Raw genomic sequence first — 21,343 nt, forward strand, 5'->3', positions numbered from 1 at the left:
TGTTTTCTGCTGTACCAGGCGAGTTGGCTATACAGTTAGGGGCGCGCAGCTGTGAGCTTGCATCTGGAAGATAGTGGGTTTGAACCCCACTGTCAGCAGCCCTGAAGATAGTTTTCCGTGGTTTTCTGTTTTCACACCAGGCAAATGCTGGGGCTGTACCTTAATTAAGGCCATGGCCGCTTCCTTCCCACTCCTAGACCTTTCCTATCCCATCATCGCCATAAGACCTATCTGTGTCGGTGCAACGTAAAGCAAATTCTCTGTTTTCTGCTATGATCCTTGGAATACAAAACTTTTCATATGAAACCACTTAAGGGAAAGAACCAAATCAATTTCTTTTGTATTGTTATGCTTCGTTGCACCTTGAAGAAAGAAATCTCTCCTCCAAGATCGAAAATTAAGTATTGAAAACAAACAAAAATATTTAGCATATGAACAGAGCAAATTCAGAAATATTTGCCAGCACTTACAGAGCACATTTCTGAAGCCATTTTGATAAAGAAGTATCATATAAGCTAGATCTGTCTCCTCTTGACATTTACAGAATTTTTCTCAGGCAAAAGTTGTTGGTTTCATTTAGTGTGAGAAGTAGAAAAGGACTGATATTAAGAATAAAGGAGCCCTGCTCTGAAAACAGCCTTGACATACACATCGTCCAAAGAATTGCCTGGGCTTAAATGACATTGTTTGCTTAAAATGTCGTCTTCAGAAATGAACTTCGTAAATGGTAGTAACTAATTGTACACCATACTGTGTATTAACCTGATGACATTATAACTCAAGGTGTAAATATAAAACACCACCAAATAAAAGTGTGCAGTATTATTGTTGGTGCAAATCTTTTAATCAAATGAACCTTGAATCAAGTTATGAACTAGAATCTTACTCTAAGCTTGGAAATTCTCTGCACCTCAACTTTTCCCATTAAATTTGTATTGTATCAGTATTTATTGATTGTGTTTGGTATTGATCTTTAACATGAGTGTGTACTTAGAATTTCTTATTATATCTAGCAGGAAATCCAGTTGCCTTCACAAAATGGATTCCTCAAAGAAGAAGACCCCAGATTATACGGACATTGCTTACAGAGAAGCTGTGGCCCGACTTCGTTATCTTCTTGCTGAATCTTATTCACCCCAGGCTACACCTACGAAGATACCTCACGTATGTTTCACTTTATATTGTGCAGTACAGAGAAACCTGACTAAGATAAATTCTGGAATGTCCATATTCATTTTTCAATTTCCATTAAGTTTCCAGTGTAGGTAGGAGTTAGAAATGGGAAAATAATCCATGAATTAATCATTAATAATAATAATAATCGTATGGCCTCAGCTACCGTTTTGCAGACATTTCGATTTGATGCCATCTGCCTGTCTGCTCGTCAATTTCGACGTTCCGGTTTACTCTGTCTGCCATCTAGCGGACCTAGAGTAAACCGGATCTCTCTTGGGCGGCTATGGCTGAGATTGAATTAATTTTGTCGGGTAAATACCAAATGTATCACCAGAGATCTTTTACATGCCGACATCATACGACATGGAGTGTCGAATGGACTTTTTTCCGCCCTTCAAAAATCCGACTACCTCTGCCGGGTTCGAACCCGCTATCTTGGGATCCGGAAGCCGACACTACCACGGATCCACAGAGGCAGCTAATTAATCATTGATAGAATGTGTCTACTAATCTGCTGCTCATTTCTTATTATGTAAGATTTAACTCATTGTAAAACCATGTTTGTTAGACTTACCCTCAGTTTCAATTCACGTACAATATATCCATCTCGAGTTTCTAAAATATTACATAGTGTGCGGTAGAGGGATAATGCCATATCAAAATCAAAAAATCAAATCAAAATCTCTTTATTTGCAAATGAGGTGTCTACCTCGGTGGCAAATGGTACGCTAAAATACATTATTGTCAAGCACTGAATTTTAAATTAACAAGAGTAGAAAAAAACTTTTTCTAGAATACAATAATATACAATTTATGCTAACAATTTTTTCTATTAAACAAACAGATCATCCTTAATAAATTTATATTGTTTACAAAATTCTACTTATAATATCTCCTATACTTACAAACATAGTCAACTCATATACAGTATGTGGAATTACTTCAAATAATACTATGCAACTGGTATATGATTAAAATTTACATTGCATTTATTTACCCTTTTTTAAACCCATTTTGGAACCTAAGTAGCATAACGACCTGCTGCGTCTTAACCAGAGCCCCCTTTTGCCACCACTTTTCAGAGTTCCTGAAGGGCCTTCACAGCTACCGTAGCGGTCCCAGGGCCCTCGAAGTCCCCACTGTACTTCACCCCTACAGGCAGTCCCCTACTTTGGCTGTCCAACTCCTTAGACCAGGGGATGGAATTAATTGATTCACACACATTTTTATTTATATTAACCTGCACTGGTCGAATGCCCTCTTACATTTCATTTATCATTTATTTTCTCTGTTGCTGTTTATTCTCTTCTTGAATACCTGTACAGATTTTGGAAAAGGATCAAACACTACCCCTGGTAAACTGTTCCACTCCTTCACGCCCTTCCCAATGAATGAAAATTTACCCCAGTCGCTTCTGCTAAAATTCCTTCTAATTTTATACTTGTGGTCAGTTCTGCCAATATAATTATTTTCCAACTGAAGCCTCTCACGGATTTCTCCCCATGCTTCTTCTCCTGTATGGGCTCTATATAATCCTATAAGCCTAGTTTTCTCCCTTCTCTTACTTAAAGTTTCCCACCCACGTTCCTCTAACATTTCTGATACACTACTGTTTCTCCTGAAATCCCCTGTTACAAATCTTGCTGCTTTCCTCTGCACACTATCTATTTCTTTTATTAGGTATTCTTGGTGAGGATCCCAAACACTGTTTGCATATTCCAATAATGGATGAACCATACTTAAGTAACTTTTTTCTTTTAATTCTTTCAAGTTTAAAAACTTCATGTTTATTCCGTATTGAACCGAGAATCTAATGGAAACAAGAGAGGTCCACCTATTCAATACCATATAATGTTATAAGAAAAATTCTACTTATAATATCTCATATACTTACAAACATAGTCAACTCATATACAGTATGTGGAATTACTTCAAATAATACTATGCAACTGGTATAAGATTAAAATTTACATTGCATTTATTTACCTTTTTTTTCTTTTTTACCCATTTAATTCTTTGTTGCATCCTTTAAGTAGCCGCATTATGGCATGTAACGATCTGTATGCTTTACCAACAATGTCATCAACATGACCCTTCCAGTACAAGATATTAGAATCATTCCGTATTGACGGTTTTCACTTTACAATGGCGAAAAATGAAAGTATCCTCCTATTCAATACATCATATATTCCGTCATTAGACGGAGTAAACAAGTTCAGACATGTTTCGGCTCGTTTGAGCCATCTTCAGTGAAAAAATTAGGGGGGTTGGAATAATTATTTACATAATATGAGTTGAAAAAATGCTAAAAAACATAATGAAAGCGCAAATGAAAAAACAAACAAAAGAGAGCCTAGACGGAAACAAAATAGTACAAATATACAATATTTACATCAATATGCAGAGCAAAACAACTTATTGCGACAAAATTCAGTGAAACAGGTGTTAATTTGAAATAATAATTGATACTAAAAACTGCGTTAACCTAAGAAACAAGGGAATGAGAAAACAAATGATGCAGATGGAAATGAATAATAGTAGCACATGGTGGGGTTGTGGACCTCATAGTTTACAAATTATTAGTTTATAAAAACGACAAAACAGTTTGAAATCGCTGTCAAAATCCTAGTGGAAACCCATCACATCAAAATGGTCAGGAGGAGAGCGGGAGCAAACATTTTGAGAGAAACCAAGCCTGAATTAACCTGCAGGCGAAAAGCCTGTGATAAGGAGAAAAAACACCTTAAATTTAAGGCTTCAGAAATAGCAGCATTCTTAATATCTTCTCAATCTAGCGGTCCCTTTCTTCATTATTGTTTCATAATGTTGGCTGGTGTTTTGCCTTATTATAGAGGGGTCGGAAGGGCCGCATATAAAAATATGAGAAGCTGTGTTAGGTAGAAGACAGATGCATAGTAAATTGTAGTAATCTAGTGGAAACCGTCAATGAAGTTCTAATGGTGTGCAGTAGGTGGTTGTCCTCTCTAGTGGCCTGGCTTTCTCAAAGTACTCGAGAAAGCCAGGCCACTAGAGAGGACAACCACCTACTGCACACCATTAGAACTTCATTGACGGTTTCCACTAGATTACTACAATTTACTATGCATCTGTCTTCTACCCTACACAGCTTCTCATATTTTTATATGCGGCCCTTCCGACCCCTCTATAATAAGGCAAAACACCAGCCAACATTATGAAACAATAATGAAGAAAGGGACCGCTAGATTGAGAAGATATTAAGAATGCTGCTATTTCTGAAGCCTTAAATTTAAGGTGTTTTTTCTCCTTATCACAGGCTTTTCGCCTGCAGGTTAATTCAGGCTTGGTTTCTCTCAAAATGTTTGCTCCCGCTCTCCTCCTGACCATTTTGATGTGATGGGTTTCCACTAGGATTTTGACAGCGATTTCAAACTGTTTTGTCGTTTTTATAAACTAATAATTTGTAAACTATGAGGTCCACAACCCCACCATGTGCTACTATTATTCATTTCCATCTGCATCATTTGTTTTCTCATTCCCTTGTTTCTTAGGTTAACGCAGTTTTTAGTATCAATTATTATTTCAAATTAACACCTGTTTCACTGAATTTTGTCGCAATAAGTTGTTTTGCTCTGCATATTGATGTAAATATTGTATATTTGTACTATTTTGTTTCCGTCTAGGCTCTCTTTTGTTTGTTTTTTCATTTGCGCTTTCATTATGTTTTTTAGCATTTTTTCAACTCATATTATGTAAATAATTATTCCAACCCCCCTAATTTTTTCACTGAAGATGGCTCAAACGAGCCGAAACATGTCTGAACTTGTTTACTCCGTCTAATGACGGAATATATGATGTATTGAATAGGAGGATACTTTCATTTTTCGCCATTGTAAAATGACCCTTCCAGTGCAAACTTTCAAATCTCACACCTAAGTATTTGCACTTGCCATCTTTTGGGATAACTACCTCATCTTTTAAAACTCCTGTTTGTAAATGTTGTAACAGTTGATTTGCCTCCATTAACCTTCATATTATTTTCTTCAACCCACTGTTGGATACTTTCAAGGTCCCTTTGTAATTCTGAACAATCCTCAATGTTATTTATTTCCCTGTAAACAATTATATCATCTGCATACAATCTTATTTTTGATGTTATATTGTTCCCTAAATCATTTGTGTATATTAAGAAAAGTAACGGACCGATTATACTACCCTGTGCGATTCCCTTCCAAACTTTCTCTTCCTGTGATATATTATTTCCTACTTTGACTTTCTGAACCCTTGAATTTAGAAATGTTCTTATCCAACGTATAACCCTTACGTCCAATCCTATTCCTTTATTTCACCGACATAAAAGTATTTGTCATATTTTAAGGTAAACCTTTGCAATTTCGTGATAATCTGAAAATGATTTAAATACAGTACTGTAAAATCGTGCAGATATTTAAAAATTGGCAAGTGGTATTTCATTAGACTAAGATTTCTATCAATATTTGTGAATGAAATACTGTAATAGTTTAACTTACCTATTCTATGGAAGCTTTATAAAAAGAGTAGTTTTCCTCTTTGCCAGTCTTACTGAATTAAACAAGTTTTTGTTTTTGTATTGGAGGCATCTAAGATGGAAGAGGAAAAAATAAGGGTATGCTTAGTTCGAAGTGAAAAACATAAGTGGATGGATGAAACATCTCTGACCAAGCAAGTTGGTCATGCAACTAGGGTCGCATAGTTTGAACTTGCATTCAGAAGATGGTGGGATTGACAGTCCTGAATATGGTTTCCCATTTTCACACCAGGAAATGCTAAGGCTGTACCTTAATTAATTTCACAAATGCTTCCTTCCCAATACTAGCCCTTTTCCATCCTTGCGTCGCCAAAACCTTCAATGTGTTGGTGCAGCGTTAAACCACTAGCAAAAAAAAAAAAGGGAAAGAAACATCCCTATCAGCCAAAAAACTGAAAAGTATTGAGTGTGAGAAGCTAGAAGAAGTTTCGGTTATTTGAATATCCTGAGTCAACTTAAAAAACAGAACTGCAACTGATGAGGTCATTATGGACGAATTAGGCATTACAGACATGGCATACAGCAAAACTTGGCTGTTTCACTTCAAAAACTGCCATGGGCTGATGTAGCATGTGAAGTGTGGTGAGGTGGCAGAATTTGACCTGGTTATTGTACAAGAGGGCTGCAAAAATCTTTCAGCAATCAATAAAAGTTGTGAAGCAAGTGATATGTACAGTATGAATGAAACTGCCTTATTTTGTTGCATGCAACCTGATAAAACATCAAATGCTACTATAAGGGGTTGCAAGAAATCCAAGAATAACTGCTGTATTTTGTACCAATGCCAACAAAGTGATAAAAGAAAGGTGACGGTGATCAGTTAGTGTGCTAAACTTCGTTGTTTCAAAAATGTTAACACATAGTTTATATTGATTACAGGAACAATAGAACGACATGTATGACCACTGTCATATTTGACAAATTGATCAGAGATTTCAACATTGACATGAAAATAAAGAATCGCAATGTGTTACTCACTTCTGACTGTGCTATGTCCCTAAATTCCAGCTAATATAAGCAATATCAGGGTGGGATTTCTTCCTACTCAATGCACTGAGTATCTTCACCCTTAGGATGCAGGAATAATCAAAACTTTTAACACTAGAACAGCAGAAGGGGTCAAAATGACATTCACCTTCAATTTTTTTTAAATAATATGTACATTCTTGTATTATTTCTCTTCAAATATCTTGACTTTTCATTGTTTTTAGTCCTGTTTACGGGGATGTATCACACCCAGGAAAATATTTACATTTTCATAGATTTTTGATATGACATACCCTGAACAGTGGTAGGGGTCATTTTGACACTTGTACAATTCCTTATTACAACGCAGCAGTTTGCATTGTCAGACAACGGTGTTTTACCGGCCTGGATTATTAGTATTGTTGAGCTCTTACTGTCACATGAGTGTTCCAGTTAGCAGGATTATTGTATTCATCTCATCATTTAGAAAGTGTTGTTCTTACAGGCATGTCTTATGATCTTCTTTCTACTGACGAGGAATCTCGCAGGCTAGAAAATTCAGATGTTGAGTCTGAAAGTGAACAATCCAATTCAGATGGTGATTTCTTGCTTGAGACAAGCGAGATTAGTGAGGATGAAGATCATAATGAGATAGAGGATGAATTATCTGCAGGAGAAATTGAAAATGCTGCTCTGCCTCTGAACTCGCCCCAAATGTCTGTCTCAGTTAGGTGTTTCGTCAACAAAGATGGTCGTCCGAGACGGAACCGATAGGGAGGTCTTGGATTTGAACTCTTCATCTAGAAGGTGGGCAGCAATGAACGTCCTGAAAGAGTGGGGAGGTCCTACCACATATGCTCGCCACAGAATTGACGACTCTGTCATTAGTGCCTTTCGTCTTCTTTTTGATGAATCGATGCTTCATCTAATGATATGACACACAGAATCACTCAGAAGGAACTCAAGAACACGGACTGGACCGAGGAGATGTAGTCGACCAAATGTCTTGTAAATATACCACCTGAGGTGCATGCAGGAGGTGGCCAATGCATGCCTCTTACAATATCCTAGACCTACCAGCTTCAATGCTTGGGTCATTGACAAGCAAGTAACGGGTAGGAAGATAAAGCTGAAGAATTTCATCCTCCTGCTGGCAAGTGAAATAACAAGGGAGGACAAGCAAGGTCGACAACAACAACAGCAACAAGAAGAGGAGGCTGTAGGACCATGTCCACCTAAAAAAAAAAGCGGAAGAAGTGCCAAGTTTATCTGTGTAAAGGCAACAAATCTAGCGATGCCTGCAGTATATGTCTCAAAGCAGTGTGTGGAAAATGTAGTTGTGTGTGCAAAATGTGTTTAAGGTGTTTTTAATTTTCTTAAGGTATTTCTGAAAATGTATAATAATTGCAACGTGAACGACTAACTAAGAAAAGGTGTTCAATTGGTTAGTTTTGTGAAAACAGCTTAGAGAAACATAATGCAGTTGTTTGTGATTATTCATGTGTCCATGAGTAATATGAAAGGTCCATACACTAATTATTTTCACTGCCACTTGAACATCCTGGTGGCTCCACTATCTCAACAATGTCATCAGTGGAAAGTTCCTGAAACACTGGTTCTTCTTGGTCTGTTTAAAGTAAATTTGTGGAAACACAGTAGAAGAAAATGCTTCTCATATTATGTTCTCATATTATGTTCTATGAACGTTTTCAAGCATTTCTTACGAAGTGTCAAAATGACCCCTTACTGCTGTTCTAGGAATGTGAGATTCTCAGCTGTTCAAGTATTAAAGCATACTATAGGTGGTATCAAGTGAAAATAATCATTCAACAGATCAATGATGGGGATTCTGTTGTCAGTTTGTCATTAAAGGAGGCTCTGTACTGCATCAAAGTTGCATGGGGAGAGGTTTCAGCATTACTGGAGCTGATTCATCTGAGGAAGACCACTCAGTCCAAACATTAGAGCAACTCTGATAGCAGAGGAACTCATAGCAACAGACCAAGAAGAACCAGTGTTTCAGGAACTTTCCACTGATGACATTGTTGAGATAGTGGAGCCACCAGGATGTTCAAGTGGCAGTGAAAATAAAAGTGAAATACCTGAGCTGGTGCATCAGAAGGTCACTGCTACAGAAGGTGAAGAGTTTGTAGACCGTTTGCATGATATTTTTGAACAGAATTATTTCTCACTGAATATGTACAATCACCTCATTGCCATTCATTCAGCTATTTCAACTCACAATGAAATCCCTAAGTTCAGTCCAAAATTGATTTACTTTTTAAAAGCATTTAATGTGCAGGTACAGTGCTGTGTGTATATCAGCTACTGGCTGTAGTACCTGTCATTGATAGGACAATCAGTTAGCATAATTACCATTTCAACCAGGGTGGATAAAATTATTTATAGTGTAGACTGTAGTTCCTTATTTCTCGACTTTACATACCAATTTTCATTAAATTCTTTTACCCATTTTTTTTCATGGCTCAGTATTGCTATGGACTTAATGCGTTTTCTGGTTACTGTGGACAAGACCGATACAGAAATACCATTCTTTTTAACTCTCTTGGTGCCAGGCGGTAGTGCGAGCATCCACCCTGTAAATTGCCAGAGCCGATCTGGTCGGCCGTTAACAATCCAGTCGGAAGTTGCCAGAGCCGATTACATCGGCCGGCTTAAAATTCTGTGATATATGTAATTTTGAGGCAACCTATAGTGAAGTGCAAACTTTTGTTACAACCTGTAGTAAAGGGGCTACACGTCATTGTGTGCCTGGCCTTGCTTTGGCAGTTCTAAGAGGGTGTTATACCTTTCACAAGAGTCGTTTCCTGTGTTTACAAATACCGCTAACCGGTCAGTAAGAGATTGCTCCTTGCAGTGAGTGGTTTTGTGACAGGAAAATGGCATGTTATTCACGTGATAATTTTTCAGCAGGTATTGATGACAATAAATTAATGCAGTATTTAGAACAGTGCGAAGTTAACGCTGATGATTTATCGGATAGCGATAGGGAATTTAGTTCAGAGAGTAGTGACGAAATTATACCGGACACGTCCGCAGAATCACCGCAGCTAAAGGAGAGACGTTTAATTGTGTCTAACAGCACTAAAGCTGCTCTGAATATGGTGGTAGATGAAACTAGTGATAATGAATATGATGATGATGATGATGTCTCTGGAGAACATTTTGTGGAAATTTGTCCCAATGAACCCGACAACATTCCTCAACCTCCTGTCTCCTTCAAGAAAGTTCTTGGACCTAAACATGCCCTACCGTCTGATTCTCCGCCCATATCACACTTCTATTTACTTTTCACTTACTCTCTGCTAAACCTTATAGTCACATAGTCCTCTATCATTACCTAAATGCTGGACTCCGCGGGCGAAGTGTAGCGTGCCTGCCTCTCACCCGGAGGTCATGGGTTCGATTCCCGCCCAGGTCAAGAATTTTCGCCTGGTCCTGAGGGTTGGTTCGAGGTTCACTCAATCTAAGTGACCTTAAGTGATTGCAATTGAGGAGATATCTGAGGGTAGGGGACCCCGGTCTGGAAAACCAAGAATAATTACTGAGAGGATCTGTCTCACTGACCATGATTCACCTCGTAAAGTGCAGGTACCGAACTGAGCAGCGGTCGCTTAGTAGTTCAAAGCAAATCACGGCTTTAGTGCCATACATTTCTTAATTTCGTAAATTCTGTTGTATTGTAAAATTATTTTTCTAATATATACTACAACAGAAAACGAGAAACTACTTTTTCTGAAAACAAAAAACTATAATATCAACTACTATTTTTACTTATTTAATAATTCAGAATTATTTTAATACTGTGTTGTCCACACGTAGAAAATTTGTTGTCAGTATTTGCCAAACATCGATACATACACGCGAATTTTATCGGTGAGTAAAATTGTCTTGTTTTTATTAGTAACATATGTTTGAATTTTTATTTTTTACGTTTTTATTTTTCTCGTTCAAATTAGTTATTCTATAGAATTGTATTTAGAAATACATTATACATAATTACATATATTCTTTTGTATCGTAAATTATTTTTTCAAAGTAGATATTGAGAGAGAAAGTGCGAAAATATTTTTCTCTTCCTAAAAATAAACGTTTTCGACAACTATAAATCAACAATAAAACGTTTTTGACTCTTTATATCACTCCAAACCAGTTTCTTATTCTGCGTAGTCGATATGTAGAAAATTTCATGCCGGTATTTGCTATACACCGGTAGATATACGCGAATTTTAAAATACATGTATTTCCACTGAAAGCGGCCTGGCACTTTACAGTAGTAGAGTGGAGGCGGAGCTCTGGCCTCTTCCAGCTGATGGGGAGCGGCCGACTAGATCGGCTCTTGGCTCCAAGAGGGTTAAATTCTGAGCAATGTACAGACAAAATTCTTATTTTATTTATATAGATTTGTGTAGAATGGGACTAGCCCTCATTTTAGTATTTTATATGTAGAGATTTGTGTAGAATGGGACTAGCCCTCGTTTTAGTTGACATGTATTGTCAGATTAGGGTTTCTATAGGTTTGAATTTAGTGATTAAATTTCTTTTAGCGCACTGCATTTATTTGCAGGCATGCTTAATAACTTTTTAATTTCCCTTGTAAAGGTCTTTCAATTTTGAGTTTCTGATTTGGTCTTCCCTTTTAAAAACAATAAATGTTGTAATCCAAAGCCATCCTCTCCATTTTCTTTCATAGAAAAAGGCTACGTTCCGTTACCTCACGGGGCTGCTTTTCCACATCCATTCTGTAGTTGTCATGTTTCCTAACCTGTTTGTTTACATTTTGTGCTGCGATGCTTTGTTGAATTTTCAGTTTTTTTAACTAAGGTTAAAATTTCATTCTTTATTCTTCTTTCATTTCACCGTCTTCGGGGTATGTTGAATCAGTCACTTCTTTGTGTTGTTGTTCTCTTAGTGTCCAATATTTCTTCATTCTTTCTAATCTTAGTCTCCTCTCGTCTTCCAAGATAATAGGTTTGGCTTTTAATGTAGATTTGTCTTGGAACTTTATAGTTTCGTCTTTAGTCATTACTTCAGCTATTCAATCGAATAGTGAATTTTCTGTCATTTTTAATTCTACTAGGTCTTTTTTAGTTTCTTTAAACCAGTTGGGTTTTGTTTTGTGGTTACGGCAGAAGTCAAAGATTTGTTTGGTTAATCTATTAAAGTTCATTCCGAGAGAAGATGACCGTAAAAATTTATCCTTCTTTTTCGCATATTATCCGCGAATTTTTAATTATTTTTGTAGAGCGTATCATTCTTGATGTATGGTATCTTATTGTCCTGAAATTTTGGTCCTATGTTCTTTTTTAAAATTTCCCTTTCTTTTAGCTTGAGTTTCTCCATCTGGCCTTTGAAATTTATGTTTAGTGTTTCACTGTTTCATAATGTTTCATTTTGGACCCCCACAAAAGTGATTTCTTGTTGTATGTATCTTTTGTTTGTTGGAAGGCCAGTTCAAGTTTATTTTTCCTGGATTCCATTATGTTGCATTCCACAGCATTCCAACTAATCCATTCTCCGAAATATTTGAATTCTTTTACTATTTCAATCTTTTGTTCTTGGACTTTGAAGTGTTTATGTGGATGTTTGTTGTTTGTCATGATTTTGGTTTTTTTGAAGGAGATGTGAAGACCCATATTAGCTGCTTGTTTCTCTAGTTCAAGGATTTGCTCCCTTGCTTTCAGCAAACAAGGCCACATCGTCTGCAAAAGCAGTACAGTTGATGTTAAGGTTCTTCTTGCAACCCAGTCTAATTCCATTCTTTATATTTTTGTTCCATTGTCTAATTACTTTCTCAAGCGCACAGTTGAACAACAATGGTGGGAGCCCAGCTCCTTGTCATACTTCCGTTCTTATTTCGAAGGAATCTCATAGTTCACCCATGAATTTAACTTTCAAAAACGTATTTGTGATAGTCACTTTTATGATATTAGTTGTTTTCTTATCCAAACCCATTTCCTCCAGGACTGATATCTATCAGTTGAATCATATGCCTTTTAAAATCAATGAAGGAGATTACATATGTCTTTGCCCTTGATTTTTGGTATGCCATAATGTTTTTGAGGTTTAGTATTTGTCCAGAGCATGACCTACCCTTTCTAAAACCTCCCTGTTATTCCCCAAGTTGTGGGTCCACTTGCTCGACATATACACTTTGGACACTCTTTTTCTCTTCTCTATTAACATGAAATTCTGATTGCATGGTAAAAAACAGTGTCCCGAGCACAAGAATTTCTGCTCCACCTGTGTAAATATCTCCACCTCACCAAGCTATTTCAAAGAATTACCATTCTGAAGTTATTGTTTTGACTGACACATCGCTCAGACCATAATATTAACTTCCTGTCAACTCCCGGAGTAAGGATACTATAGTTCTCTGTTGTATAAGGGAGCAAGCATGATGATATCTGTGTGGATCCCCGTTTGGCTATTGCTTCATCCCAGACATTCATGGTGACCAAGTTTGTGCCCGTGCAGTGTATAGCAAAATTGTATGTGGAATACTGGCGTTGATAGTAAACATCAGATTGTTTCAATGTGGGGCAGAAAAGGACCTGTTGCAAGTCGACACAGAGTACAAGTACATTTGGTTTTTCTCCAGATGCTTTGTTGTTTCTTAGTTCTGAAATAATCTTTTGTAATTCTTCAGTTGTCGGTGGTTCTGAATCTGGCTTTTCAAAACTATTTGGAATTGATTCAATTTTTTTGTGGATTGGTTCACAATTCAAGAGTTTCTCAAAGTATTCTACTTGTATCTTGCAATTTTCTGTGTTATTGTGAGCAGTTTATGTCCCGAAATTGGAGAGTGGGTGCTTTGTGTCTTGATAACTTTTGCTTGAAAGTTCTGTAGAAGCTTCTAGTGTAGTTTTGGTAAATTTTTCATCAGTTTGGAGGAGTGTTTTGTTTTCATGTCCTTTCTTAACCCTTTTTATATTTTTATCTACCAGTTTCCTAACTAATGAAATTTAGTCTGCTTTCTTCTGGTTTCTGTGATTGCCAATTTTGCCACGCCTGATTTCTTTTTTCAGTTTGTGCATCATATTCTAGCGACCACCAGGCATGATTTCTAATTTTTATTTAAGGTGCTATATGTTGAGCTTTAGTAAGTAGGTTTTCCTTGATATTCTCCCAACTTGGGGTCTGAATTGTTTCTGTTGCTTTTGTGAAGTCATCAAAACTTAGTATTTTCTTTGGTGCTGTACTTCGAACCCTTAATTTGCTTTACTTTGTATTTCCTGTTTGGGATGACTTTGAGCTTAATTTTAGAAAGATAGTGGTCCGAATCCAAATTAGCACCCCTGTGTACCTTAACATTCATGATTTCTTTGTGAAAGGTTTTCTTGATTGCCACATGATCAAGTTGGAATTTCCCTAGATTAGAATTTGGGGATACCCACGTCTTTTGTTTTCTTGGTAATTTTTTCAAAGCTGTAGATTTAAGAATTAAATTGTGTGCCTTGCAAAGTTCTATTAACCTGACGCCGTTTCTATTTATTGTATTGTGGGCGGGATAATCTCCAACAATTTTCTTGTATTTTTTTTTTTTTTTTCCTTTACCAATCTGTGCAATAAGGTTTCCAAGAAGGATGATGATATTTCTATCTGGAATTTTCTGAATAAGGTCATTGAGTTGATTCCAAAAAATCTCCACTTTTTCTTTATTTTTTGTATAGATTTTGTTTGTGCTTCTGAATGTAAGACTTGAAAGTCTTTTGGATTGGGAATCAAAATCAGCTATTGAATTCAAACATTTTTGGCAATTATAAAGGCTGTTCCAAGGTGTGGGGGTAAATTGTTTGACATCACACACTTCCATGACTGATGAAAGTTATTTCTGGAGTGGCCCAAAGTCTACAAGATTGTGAGTCCTAGAGGCAGCTCTTCCGCTCTCTCCACCATTGGGAATCTTAAATTCCTTTTCTGCCTTTGAGACTGTTGACCAGGTTTCACCTAGTAACCCTACCGGGCGAGTTGGCCGTGCGCGTAGAGGCGCGCGGCTGTGAGCTTGCATCTGGGAGATAGGGGGTTCGAATCCCACTGTCGGCAGCCCTGAAGATGGTTTTCCGTGGTTTCCCATTTTCACACCAGGCAAATGCTGGGGCTGTACCTTAATTAAGGCCACGGCTGCTTCCTTCCAACTCCTAGGCTTATCCTATCCCATCGTCGCCGTAAGACCTATCTGTGTCAGTGCAACGTAAAAGCCCATAGCAAAAAAAAAAAAAAAAAAAAAAAAAAAAAAAAAAAAAAAAAAAAAAAAAAAAAAAAAAAACCCTAGTAACCCTAGGCAGGGGCTCTTGCAGGGTACTACCATCCGGAGCCAGATGGACCCAGGTTTTTTAACGGGGTGTTATTCCTCCCCCTCCTCCTTCCTCATCACTTGCGAGATGAGGCCGCGGACGTGGGATCGGCAGTGGTGGAGTTTGATTATTATTATTATTATTATTATTATTATTATTATTATTATTATTATTATTATTATTAGTGTAATCAGCCAAAATACAGTTACACTGAACAAAGTCAAGGACACTAAGGTATGATTCACGCACTTGCCATGCGCATTCATCAATCTGGCAGTCTCTATAGGATCTGTTAGTTTCTTAGTTATAGTCAAATACAGTGGAACCTTGGACTGCGAGCATAATCCGTTCCGGCAACATGCTTGTAATCCAAAGAGCTAGTATATCAAAGCAAGTTTTCCCATAAGAAGCAATTGAAACGCGAATGATTCGTCCACAACACAAATATATTTATTCACATACCATTTCTAAAACAAAATATAACGTAAAAAAATTAAAGTGCACTTTTCCTTACAATAGAATCATTGTTAGTGCGAGGGAGACACGAGATGACACGAGAAGAGTTATTGTGTAGCACGAATTTCATGAACGGAATCACTGCTATCTGTTGGCTCACTGGAATTTTTCTTTTCATGCAACTTTAACAAGGAACCTGTCCAATGACTGTTGCTTTTGCCTCTTTTCGAGGATTTCACAAAAATGTGACATTGCATTATCACTGAACTGATTCATCGCTCGCACTGCTACAGCCTTATTTGGGTGGTGTTTTTATACAAAATTTTGCATCGTTTTCCACATTTTGCACTTCTCCCGAATCTCAGTTGAAGTGAGAGATTCCATTGACTTTTCCTCCTCCTCTTCCCCGGACGAGATCTCCATAATCTCCTCCTGTTGTTCGAGATAAAGGTCCATCAGTTCGTTGGTGGTCAGTTCCTGTCTATGTTCTTCCACCAGCTATTGAATGTCTTGGTGACTCCATCCGAGGCTTTATCGATGATCTTCAGGCAGTTTACGATGGGGAAATGTTTCTCCCAAACTCTCCAGGGTAAGGTTTGTTCCTTCGGTTACTTCGAAGCATCGCTGAAATCATGATGATGATGATGATGATGATGATGATGATGATGATGATAATAATAATAATAATGAAATCATAAATACACTTCACGATTGATGTTGATGTCACCGGAAAAAAAATGCTCCAGAAAATTACTTAAGGAAAATTACTGGGAAACAAGCCAGCCCATTAAATGCTCATTAAGCAATCCCTATATATACATTTAAATGAATGTTTGTTTGTATGTCTCTAATGGACTCAAAAACTACTGGACCGATTTCGCTGAAAATTTCACACTTTGTTCTTATTATTCCTGGGAGGGTTTAGAAAGTGGTTTGAATGAAATCCGATGGGCAATTTTTTATTCAGTAATTTTATGTAATTAATTTAATTGCAAAGCCACACCAATATTGGATCGATATGATGGGCAGATTGTCGCTGGGCGACAGCAGCTTACGCTACATTATGATAGTCCGGTAAGAAATGCTGTATATAGGAGGATGAGAACACACTGCCATGTTTTGTAAAGTACCTTTCTTGCTAAGAGGCTCATGACCGTGCCCGTTATTTGGAAATAGCAATCCAACATGTTGTGATCAAGATGCATTAATATGTCATAGGACCAACTTTGATAGGTCTGCCTAGTTTGGAGAATATAGCTGTGTAATAGATGTAGAATGTCAACAGTGGAATGACATGAGTAATCACCCGCTCCAAACAAAGAGCAACTGGGGATTCCCAATGAGCAAAGGTGAGTCTATACCTAAATAATATATACTGTATATCCGGGTTTGTAGCACATCTCCTCCTAAACCACTGGAGCGATTTCAACCAAACTCGGTACACTTCTGACTCAGTATCGGGAGACAAACTGCGTGGCGGTAAGGGGCGACGGGGGTGTGACCAAAAAAAATGAAATAGTGTTGAATCCATGCTTTTCAGGGTCACTGAGGTGAATAGTGACACTCGGGACTTTTTAAAAGTCCAAGTTCAGCCCCCTTTGGGGTGGGGGGCGAGGGGTGTGTGTTATATAAAAATAATCAAAAATAGTGTTGAATCATAGCTTTCAGGGTGGCTAAAATAGATAGTGACACTCCAGATTTTTGTAAGTCCAAGTTCAGCCCCCTTTGTGGTGAGGGACGTGGGGCAGTGAGATATAAAAATAATCAAAAATAGTGTCGAATCCACAGTTTTTGGGGTTACTGAGATGAATAGTAATACTCCGGAAATTTTAAGGTCAAAGTTCAGCCCCTTTTGGGGTGGGGGGCTTGGGGGGAGTGAGATATAAAACATAGTCGAAAATAGTATCGAATCCATAGTTTTCGGGGTCGCTGAAATTGATAGTGTCTCTCCAAATTTTTTATCCCTTAGGGGTGAGGATGAGGGGGATTGAGATATAAAAATAATCATAAATATTTTCGAATCCATTGTTTTCGGGGTCACTGAGATTAATAATGACACTTCGGTTTTTAAAGTCGAAGTTCAGGCCCCTTTAGGGTGGGGGGAGCACGTAGGGAGTGAAATATAAAAATAATTGAAAATAGTACCGAATCCATAGTTTTCGGGGTCACTGAGATTGATAGTGACACTCCGATTTTTTATTCCTTAGGGGTGAGGTCGAGGGGAGACTGAGATATAAAAATAATTTAAAATAGTGTCAAATCCATCATTTTCAGGATCGCTGAGTTGAATAGTGACACTCTGGGTTTTAAAATCAAAGTTCAGTTCCCTTTGGGGTGGGGGGCGAGGTGGGGAGTGAAATATAAAAATAATAGAAAATAGTGTTGAATCACAGTTTTTGGGGTTGCGGAGACAAATAGTGACACTCCAAATTTTTATCCCTTGTGGGTGGGAGGGCAAGGATAAAGTGAGACGCAACAGAATATTTTCTTGGCCCAAGTCAGCCCCCTTTTGTATAGGGGTGAGAAAAGAGAAAAAAATAAAATGACCGAAATGACCGAGATTATGGATGTATGTGTGTATTTTCCAGCATAGCTGTCAACTAAATTTGGTACAAATGTTACTGTATGTGAAAAATACTGTGGGGGCAAGACATCCCTAGAAACTCTAGGGAAAGGGGTGAAATACAAACATGAATAAAAACAACCAACAATAGTGTCAAATCTATAGTTTTCACGACTACTGGAGTGACACTTATGACTTACTATCAGGAGACAAACCCTGTGGAGGTATTACAACCCTAGCACCCATAGGGGTGGGAGGGGGTGAGATGGGAAAATAATCGAAAATAGTATCAAGTCCATTCTTTTTGGAGTCACTGAGATGAATAGTGACACTTTGGATTTTTTTTAAAGTGCACGTTCAGCCTCCTTTTGTATAGGGGGTGAGAAAAGGTGAAAAACAAAATTTCAAAAATGACCGAGGTAATAGACGTATGTGTGTATGTTCCAGCACAGCTCTCAACCAAAACTTATACAAGTATGACTTACTATCTGGAAAATAATATCTTGGGGGTAAGAGAACCCTAGACACCTAGGGTAGGGGTGAAATATAAAAATAACCAAAAATGACCGATATTTGTGTTGAATCCATAGTTTTTGGGGTTGCTGAGATGATTTGTAACACTCTGGATGCCGTTTAAAACAAAGTACAGTCCCAGTCGGCAAGGAGATGAGAATGGGTAAAGAGAGGGAAATGTCCAAAGCGGTCGAGTTTAAGAACATGTGGTACACAAAATGACTTACTATCTGGAATAAATTACTATGGACTGGGCGAGTTGGCCATGCGGTTAGGGGCGCGCAGCTGTGAGCTTGCATCCAGGAGATAGTGGGTTCGAACCCCACTGTCGGCAGCCCTGAAGATGGTTTTCTGTGGTTTCCCATTTTCACACCAGGCAAATGCTGGGGCTGTACCTTAATTAAGGCCCTGACCACTTCCTTACCACTCCTAGCCCTTTCCTATCCCATCATCGCCATATGACCTATCTGTGTCAGTGCGACGTAAAGCAACTAGCAAAAAAAAAAAAAAATACTATGGGGTTAAGTACCCCTAGCACCCCTGGGTGCAGGGTTCAATTATAAAAAACACAAAACGAGGGTTTTTTTTAGCCTTTAGCCCTACGATGATGATGTTTGAAAGTGTTCTTTTGGTTATTCACTTAACATCTTCGAGATTTTGTCCCTTCAACTGGTGTAACACACATTGATGATCTCATCTAAGAGATTTCATTGATCAGAACATGTATTTTCTTCAGAGAGCTAATGGTAATGCTACTTCCTTAGATTACTGACAGTTTACAAAAGTAAAGTTAAAAAAACAACACAGTTTAATCCTTACAGAGGTGGAAGAATAATATGCAACAAACATAATGCAGTTCAGGAGTTCCCATTTTTCCATACTTACTTTAAAGTGGCTTGAGATACAACAAGAATGTTCACAATTTAATGTATCATCATTCTGGCATAGTAGTCTTGAATATTCAACTTCTACCTCAAGAGACTCGTATAATCACTGCCTAAGTCATACTCCCATTCCTGGAGTGAAGCATTTTGCTTTCAATTAGGATTCTGAAGTAAGTCAAAATGGACAGTAATTTGGCATATCCAGGACCTATCTTGGTCAAGATTCACTATAGTTGTGTATTTTAAGAGTGATTATTTATAAATTTCCATTTTGTTTTCTTCTCTTTATTTAGGTTCATATGATGAAACCTGATGACAGTGGAGATGAAACTGATGCATCAGGTGTTCTTAGTGAACGATCTCGTCAAGTGTCTTATCGGGTTCCATACTTTAGTTCTAAACGAACCTTGTACTCAGACTCTCTTCCTAGGCTCACTCATGGAGGCAGCACACTCAATGTCCCTGCAGCACCAGAAATGGGTGATGGTGTCAAAAGTGACAGTCAACAGCCACCTCCAGAGCTTATGGCTTTTATTGAACGGCAAGAAGAGTACATTGAGCAACTTGAAAAAGAGTCTCAGTATTGTAGGGTAAGTTAAAGATTGCCTCAGTCGTCATATTCTGTATTTCTTGTTTGGAATAAGGAGCGTTTAAATATTTATTATTTCAGATTTGTTGTTTTTTGAGTCATCAGTCTGTAGACTGAATTGATGCAGCTGTCCATGCCAGCCTATCCTTTGCTAACCTTTACATTTCTACGTAATTACTGCATCTTAAATTGCTCTAATCTGTTTATCTACCCCTACTGTTCTTATCCTCTACACTTTTCTCAAAAACCAACTGAACAAGTCCTGGGTGTCTTAAGATGTATCTTATCATTCTAACTCTTTTTCTCATCAAATTTAGCTAAATCGATCTCCTCTTCCTAATTCAGTTCAGTATCTCTTCATTTGTGATTTGATCTATCCATCTTACCTTCAGCATTCTTCTGCAACACCACATTTCAAAAGCTTCTATTCTCTTTCTTTCTGAGCTAGTTATCGTCAATGTTTCACTTCCATACAATACCACACTCCAGACGAAAGTTTCAAAAACATCTTTCTAATTCATATATCAGTGTTCGAAGTGAGCAGATTTCTTTTTTTTTATTTTTAAGAAAGCTCTCCCTTGCTTGTGCTAGTCTTCATTTTATATCCTCTTACTTCTGACATCATTAGTTATTTTACTACCCAAGTAACAATATTCATCTACTTCCTTTAAGACTTCCTTTTTTAATCTAATATTTCTGGTATCACATGACTTTGTTTGACTGCACTCTGTTACTTTTGTTCTCCTTACCCAAGTCTCTGTCCATAGCATTCAGCAATTTCTCCAGATCTTCTGCAGTCTCAGATAAAGTAATAATATCAGCAGCAAATCTCAGGATTTTGATTTCCTCTCCTTGGATTGTGATTCCCCTTCCAAATTCCTCTGTGATTTCCTTTACTGCCTGTTCTATATAAACATTGAAAAGGGGGGCAGGGACAAACTGAAACCTTGCCTCACTCCTTTCTGGATTGCTGTTTCTTTTTCAAAGTGCTTGATTCTTAGCACTGCAGACTGATTTTTATACAGATTGTAGATAATTCTTCGTTCTTGGTATCTGATCCCGATCACCTTCAGAATCTCAAATAGCTTGGTCCAATCAACATTATTGAATTCCTTTTCTAGTTCTACGAACGCCATATACATGGACTTGTCCTTAATTCAATCCTCTAATATCAGATGTAAAGTCCGGATTGCTTCACGTATTCCTACATTTCTTCTGAAGTCAAATTGATCTTCTCCCAACTCAGCTTCAGCTTGTCTTTTCATTCTTATGTAAATAATATGTGTTAACATTTTGCAGTCATTAGATACTAAACTAATTATGCAGTAGTTT

The 21,343-nt window shown here is 37.6% G+C and overlaps 1 protein-coding gene across 3 annotated transcripts in view; it reads left to right on the top strand.

Annotated features, from left to right (window-relative positions):
- LOC136876967 (uro-adherence factor A) overlaps positions 1 to 21,343 on the top strand; it is a 203,144-nt gene that overhangs the window by 15,479 nt on the left and 166,322 nt on the right. For 2 of the 3 annotated variants that reach the window (XM_067150737.2, XM_067150739.2), the window contains exons 2-3: positions 1,014 to 1,164; positions 19,716 to 20,012. In XM_067150737.2, coding sequence (XP_067006838.2) covers positions 1,039 to 1,164; positions 19,716 to 20,012 — 423 coding nt within the window. In that variant the 5' untranslated portion in view covers positions 1,014 to 1,038. The remainder of the gene's footprint in view (positions 1 to 1,013; positions 1,165 to 19,715; positions 20,013 to 21,343) is intronic. The other variant, XM_067150738.2, reaches the window with a different exon arrangement.

Source organism: Anabrus simplex, chromosome 7, assembly GCF_040414725.1.
Source record: "Anabrus simplex isolate iqAnaSimp1 chromosome 7, ASM4041472v1, whole genome shotgun sequence".
Taxonomy (NCBI): Eukaryota; Metazoa; Arthropoda; class Insecta; order Orthoptera; family Tettigoniidae; genus Anabrus; species Anabrus simplex.